Source organism: Alexandromys fortis, unplaced genomic scaffold, assembly GCF_014885135.2.
Source record: "Alexandromys fortis isolate MF-2015 unplaced genomic scaffold, M_Fortis_MF-2015_v1.1 scaffold_120, whole genome shotgun sequence".
NCBI classification, from domain to species: domain Eukaryota; kingdom Metazoa; phylum Chordata; class Mammalia; order Rodentia; family Cricetidae; genus Alexandromys; species Alexandromys fortis.
The window spans coordinates 2,717,351-2,724,439 of record NW_026067999.1 but is presented as its reverse complement, the minus strand read 5'-3'; the positions used below and the strand labels follow the sequence as shown (position 1 = coordinate 2,724,439).

Below are 7,089 nucleotides of genomic sequence, written 5' to 3'. Positions count from 1 at the left end.
TGAGGCCAGCCTGGTCTGCAGAGTAAGTTCCAGGACAGCCAGGGCTACACAGAGAAACCCTGTGTTGGGAAAATGTGTGTTTGGGATTTAAAAACAAGAACCACCATTACCCTAAGTTCAAGGGTTGGGCAGATAAACAAGATGGCAGTGTATTTTTTTTTGGCACTTAGTTTTGTTAGTTCTTCAAGGTGCAGTATGAGTCCAGTGATATCCTTGAGTATAACTTTGAAACCTCAAACTAGGAGTCTTATTTCATTTCTAACAACAACAATTAATAATAATAATAATAATAATAATAATAATAATAATAATAATAATAATAAACTTGAGAAATACCTTCTTTGGAGAGATCCCTAGGTGGGTGCCATTTTTAGTCACATTACATCTTTTATTAGTCAGCTCTAGAAATTTCTTGATGGTTCTATATATACCAGTACCCGATCCCAGAGGTCAGCTGCAAATGCTAGCTCATTTTATTTACCTTCAGCCACAAAGGCCTTCTTTCTTTTTTGTTTTCCCTCTTTCTTTGTATCTGTGTGTTTGGAGACAGGACCTCATGTATTGCAGGCTGTGGACATTAGTGTGCCATCATACCTGGGTATTATGTTCTTATGTAAATAACATTGCAGGATCCCCCACTTATGTTAGACTTTTTCCTGACCAACATATGCTTTCAGAAAACTGCTAATACATGGATTGCAAAGTCCAGTTCTTGAGTCAGTGGATGTCACCATGCGCTCAGTAGCATTCTGTTGACACCACAAGACACAGATGCTCTGGTTAATTAAAACTAGTTGGTGACCTTTGTAGGGTACCTTGTAGCATTTGAGTGTTCTTGCAATCATAGGCAGCAAATGAGGGCATCAGTTTATCTACATGGTACACTATAAGAAACAGTGCAGACACACCCAGACTTGAGAAACTCATCTGCTTTCAGAAGAATGACTTACAGTAATGCACAGTGATAATCTCTGCCTCTTCACTCGCCCTCACAGGCTTATTTGAAGTACAGCAGTGTCCAAGAGGAAAACACTGCAACTTTCTTCACGTGTTCAGAAACCCCAACAATGAATTTAGGGAAGCAAATAGAGACATCTACCTGTCTTCAGATTGGACAAGCTCCTCCTTTGGTAAGAATTTGGAGAGGAGGGAAAGGACCAGCCACTATGATTACTACAGCAGGTCAAGAAGACGAAGGAGCCTGAGTCCAGACCTCTCCTACAAGAGAAACGGTGAATCTGACAGGAAGAGCAGTAGTACTCACAGGGGTAAGAAGTCTCACAGACATGTGACAAAAAGTCGTGAGAGGCGCCCTTCACTGAGCAGAGGAAGAAGGAGGGATCACAGTCCAGGCCCCTGGAGCCAGAGCCGCAGGAGCCGCAGGAGCCGGAGTCGAAGTCGGAGCCGAAGTCGGAGCCGGAGCCGGAGCTCATCGAGGTCCAGGAGTCATGGCAGGAGGAAGTCAGGTAGTAGAGACAAAACTACCCAGAGTCCCAGATCTAAATAAACTTGGTTGTTTTTAAATATCAATCTGTCTTTCTATGGCAGCTACTCACCTGTGTAGTTTGACAAGGCTAGCTAAATACTATTATGTAAATCATACTTTTTGATAAATTGTATTTATAATAACATGAAATTACTTGTAGTCCTAACTTTGAGAGCATTAGTTAACATTAGAGTAATACTTTAGTATTTTTTCGTTTTCTGTATTTTTTTCTCTGTGTAAATGTATCACAAGTATGGAGGTCAGAGGACAATTTTCAGGGGTCAGTTACACAGTGAGATCTAGGGATTGAACTGAGGTCATGAGGCTTTTTCACCAAATATCTTTACCCTTTGAGCCATCTTGCTAGCCCACCTTGTTATTCTTAAGTGTCCATACCCTTTACTTTTGGTTTATGCAAATAGGCATTTTGCTAACATGTATCCGTGTGCACTACTTGTGTGCCTAGTGCCCACAGAGGCCAGAAGATGGTGCCAGATCCCTTGGACTGGAGTTATAGATGGTTGTGAGCTGCCATTTGGGTGCTGGGAATCGAACTCAGGTCCTCTGGAAGAGTATCATTGAACCATCTCTCCAGCCCAACACATTATATTTTAACTCAAAGGTCACATATGGCTTTAATGTTTTTCACTTGTCTCATTTCATCAATCCTGATTCTGTAGTCCCATAATTCTTATTTTTACTTACCACATAGAGAATAATACATCTACATTTATTTGACAATATCCCTATTGTTGGATTTTTAAAGATGACCCTCTTAGATTTGTTTGTCCTTCACCTGGGGGCTGTTGTGGTGTATATCCTTTTTGAATAGTGTGTTGTGGAAGTTCTTTATATACAGGCATTTTGTCATTTCCCAGAAAATTAGAGTCACTACTGACTCCATGCACTTTAAAACAGTCCTGGTATAATAATCACAGAAGAGTGATCAGCGGAGAACTGAATGTAGGATCGTGTATATTATCCCTAGCGTTCCCAAGATGCTCTCCTCTCAGTCTTTCACTGTCGCTCTGGACCTTGAGATTCAATCACGTGGTATTTAGCACTCTGACATTTAAGAATTCATTAAAGATGCATACAGGTTGCGTGCAGTGGCTTATGCCAGTAATCCCTGCAATTGGGGGACCGAGTGGTGAGGGCTAGAGTGGGACTCAGCCTCATTTTAGGAAAGAAAAAAAGGCACAAAATGTTAAAAAGTGTTTAAGAAAATGCAACTTGTTTTGATTCTAAATGCCTGCTTCACACTAAAAATGATGGACTAGGTTCATTAATGCTGAATAATTTTAAGTAAATTCGGTATTTTTAAAATACTGTTCAAACTTCAGCGAAGATTATGTAAAGATTGTTTTGTATGTGTGATGTTGAGGCTTCCAACATGGTAGGCAAGGGCTCTACCACTGAGGTACATCCCCGGTCGTAAAGCTAAATATTCTTAGATCATGATGGAAAATGAAGACAACTGAACAGGTGATTACCTTCCCCTCAAATGTTAATCGGCCAGTACAGACTGCAGGGGAAGTTGAGAAAATCTGTGACTAGATCATCACCCCGATAGTGACTTGGAGCTTACATTTACTCGAATGATCGGGTGCCTGTGTGTCTGTGCTGAACCACTTACCACTCAACTCCACATTACTGACACAAGCCCACAGGCTTTTCTGGGAACAGCTGAACTCACAAAAGCCCTTTAAATCTACAGATGACTGTTCAACTTCATTTGCTGAGAATCCTTTCCTCGTTCTTAAATACCTCAGGCTTAGACTGTACCAGTTTCTATTCGTAGTAGCAGAAGGGCCCCATAACCATATCACTGTTGTAACTGGAAGTTTTGACTTGTTGCTTACATTAAGCAGCACAGTCAGCAAATTAGCCTGTTGCATGTGCTAGTACTTCCTCAGGTAGGAGGCGAGGACTCATCATTTGGATATTATTTGATTAGCCGGAGTAATCTGAGTTGCTAAATCAGAAAGCGTATAGAAGGCAATTGCGTCAAGGTTTTAAAAGTGGCACTTATTAATTGAAAATAAATGTGATGTAAGTTCTTGATAGCATAGAATTCATGTGATTTTTTTTTTTAATGAGCTGGATGTACATGGAAATTCCTTGACTCTTTTGCCGTCTTTGTGTGTGTGTGTGTGTGTGTGTCTGTGTGTGTGCAAGCACTATCACATTCCAATGCAGGGAATGGGGTGTCAGATGAGAGGGATTGTCAGCACTGTATCGAAAAAGCAGAACCCTTCTTTCAACAGCTCTCCCTAGTTTGACAAAACTTTTGGAAAGAGATAAGAGAACCACCACAGTGTTTGCAGAACATTTATTACTATTAATCGGTGATGTGATAAGACAGTGTTCAAGTGGCTTGAAAGTTGTTCACAATCACAGCAAAGCTTACTCCAGCCTAGCATATACAGGGCAAAGTAGAAATCAGGGGGATGTGTTCAGGTATGTGTCAGTATGTATAAAAGTGAAGCCGAGCATTTATATAGCTTGAAAAAATAGAGGGCCAACTAATGCCATTTACTTCACTCAACTCTCACTTTGCTCTATGACAGGTATCTTAAATTTCCGTAAGACTTCCGATGACTAGGCAGTGATATGGAAGGAAAGGGAACTGCTGTCGAGTTTGTAGCACTTATAATTGGAAGGAAGCAATGGGGAAGCAAAAAAAAAAAAAAAAGGCTTTAACAAGCACTCCAGAAGTGCTTTAGATTCATGCTTTAGATTATGACTTTATGTAACACTTCGTGAAGTGAGAAACATACCTGGTAATTTACCATCCTACTTAGTTTGGGGCATTGAAAATAATTTAGTAGCTACATGATTATGACCACTAAAACTTCACCTCAGGAGTCGAATGTTCCTTGGCCTTAAAAATTATGTGCTCAAGATCAGGAAAGTCTTTGTTCCCTGTCCCACTTAATCAGAATACTTAATTTTATTGTAAAATAGCATCATTCTAAGTTAGTCCTCTAAAGCATCGATTCCCTTTGTTTAAATGTATGTTGTATCCAAATAAGGTTCTTTGGTACAAATTTGGCTGCTTAAATTTTCAATAAACTTTCTTTCGTTTGATACGTGATGTGTAGATTTCCTTTCTTCTTACATATACTGAGATACTACTCAAGTCTTTGGTTTCGTCAAACCAGGTTTCACAGATTTTAAGTTTCCTTTTTCAAGTATAATAGTAAATGTATTTTGCCAGATTGTTGGGCATACATGAATATAGACATCATTTTTATATATGCACATAATTATGAGACTGACTTTAAAACTTTAAAATGTCCAGAAGTGTTACTTTTTCTACATCTTTCTAATTTGTATTTAGGTCCCTTAATTTATCATTTGATTAACCAAAGTTCCCTTTAAAAAAAAATTGGGTAAGCCTGAATGAAGCAGCTTAGCAAAACAGTAATACTGACAAGACATCATCTTACACCATTAGCTAACATGGACATGAGAGGCAGTGACCATCTACAGTATGTGAAATGCCACAAGAAGTCATCAGCAAGGGAGGACAATTATGTCAGTCCAATTTCTTCAAGAACACTACGTGGGGTTTCAGCTTCCTGTGGAGGAAAAATGTGAGACTCTGGTAAGCAGATACAGGGAGAGTTTTAAGAAATGAAAAGCTCACATGAAGGGCATGCTCATTTCAGAGAATGAAGGAGGCAATTCTACTAGTGACAGCCAGTGGTTTTCAAAGATTGATGCCTAAAACATTGAAGAATGTTTTCAGCATTTACTAAATACCTAATTTCTGAGTTAGGCACCACTGCAATAACAAAAGGCAATCAAGCCCATTGTAAACTGCCTATCAATGTATGAAATTCTATACAGAAAATACTAAAATTGAAAATGTCTCGCAAATAAAAAGCCCCTCTTCACAATTTCTAGTGAGTCATCTAGAACTTTGACTAAGGTTTGCCTTGTCACACATTATCTAGAGAAATGTCTAGGTTTTCTTAACTGTCTACTGCAAATGGTTTAGAAACAGCCACCTTTCTAGCCTTCCCTTGGGCAACCACTGGCACTGGTGGAGGTGACATACACAAGAAACACTATGAAACAAAAAGCCTTTTCATCCTAGTGTAAGAATGAATATTTGTTTTTAAATGTCAAAGCCAAATCACCCAAATCTAAAAAAGGTATGTTAACATTTTCCAAACTGGCCAATTTTGTTTTGTTTTTTTTTTTTTTTTAATTTATTTATTATATATACAATACTATGTCTACATGTATGCCTTCAGGTCGGAAGAGGGCACCAGACCTCATTACAGATGGTTGTCAGCCACCGTGTGGTTGCCGGGAATTGAACTCAGGACGTTTGGAAGAGCAGGCAATGCCCTTAACCGCTGAGCCATCTCTCCAGCCCCCAAACTGGGCAATTTTGTACACTACAAAAATAAAAAGGGACCACATAGGTCAGTGATTAACTATTACTAGCAATTTTATAATTAAAAGGCAACATTGTTCCTTTAATAGATGAAAACAATGTAAGATTTTGTTAGCCAATAATAAACTTACTTTTGCATCCTAATCAGGAGACAGCACAAAACAAGGAAAAGGAAAAGCATATTACATCAGAGTTCTCAGAATGGTAGGTTGAATGGCAGGGAATGCACTACATAGTGTAATCCTAAATGACTTAAAATCTGTGGTTTCCATATTTGGAAAACAAAAATAGTACTTACCTTCATGTGTTGAGATTGCGTTTAAGGCTCAATGCCTGAGTTAAAGAAAGTGCTTCTAAGTATATTAGCCGATAGTTAGACAACTGAAATCTAAATGAAGGGATTTAGCATTTAGTACTAAATACTATAGCCAAAAAAGTTCATAGAATGCCTGTTAGTATGCTTGTCTAGTAATGAGATATGGGTGAAAATCAGCTTTAGTGAAAGGACATTTTTCTAAAAGGTAGTATAATCTATGAAGTAAACTTGCTCCTGCCTCCAACTGAACTTCAATGTGATCAGGTGACAGATCTAAGATGGAGGAGAAAAGAAAGAGGTAAACATTGCCACAAGAATGTAATCACCTAACTAGGAATGTGGGGAGGTGTATGGCATCAAAAAGTCCAGTTTTGGTTTTTGATGGCAAGGAGTACAAAAACAAAAATAATAGGCTTGCTAAAAATTGAGACAAAAGGCCTGTGAACCATCCAATATAAAATTTCTTTGGATCTAATTTAACAAATTATAAGAAGGCATTGATTCCCCTCCGATCATTAGGAAAAGCTGAGGCAGGCCCAAAACAAAATGAAGTACTTTCCATTTTGTTTGGTGTGGAACTGATCTGCTAGGAATACACACAAGCATTAGAGATGAAATGGACACAAGTGGGTATGAGGTTGATAAATGAGCGCTCTGTATGGGATTCTGGCTCGTCTGTTTTCATGATAGTTTCTTAAGGCAATGGAATAGTGATGCCAATGTCTTAGGCTTAAAAATGTTTGGCTTTAACAAATACATGGAGAGTGACATCTGAATTACTACACTTATTTCATACTGTAGGCTCAGAAATGGTTATAATGGTGAATTCTGATTTTTTTTAAAACTACAACTTGAAACATTACTTGGAAAAATGAA

At 38.5% G+C, this 7,089-nt stretch overlaps 2 protein-coding genes across 3 annotated transcripts in view; one reads left to right on the top strand and one right to left on the bottom strand.

Annotated features, from left to right (window-relative positions):
- Nucleotides 1-4,578, top strand: part of Zrsr2 (zinc finger CCCH-type, RNA binding motif and serine/arginine rich 2) — a 27,746-nt gene extending 23,168 nt beyond the window's left edge. The window contains exon 11 of the mRNA XM_050160615.1: nt 996-4,578. Coding sequence (XP_050016572.1) covers nt 996-1,507 — 512 coding nt within the window. The 3' untranslated portion in view covers nt 1,508-4,578. The remainder of the gene's footprint in view (nt 1-995) is intronic.
- Ap1s2 (adaptor related protein complex 1 subunit sigma 2) overlaps nt 3,804-7,089 on the bottom strand; it is a 25,705-nt gene continuing 22,419 nt past the window's right edge. Inside the window, exon 5 of one of the 2 annotated variants that reach the window (XM_050160618.1) lies at nt 3,804-5,070. In XM_050160618.1, the coding sequence (XP_050016575.1) occupies nt 5,023-5,070 (48 nt within the window). In that variant the 3' untranslated portion in view covers nt 3,804-5,022. The other variant, XM_050160616.1, reaches the window with a different exon arrangement.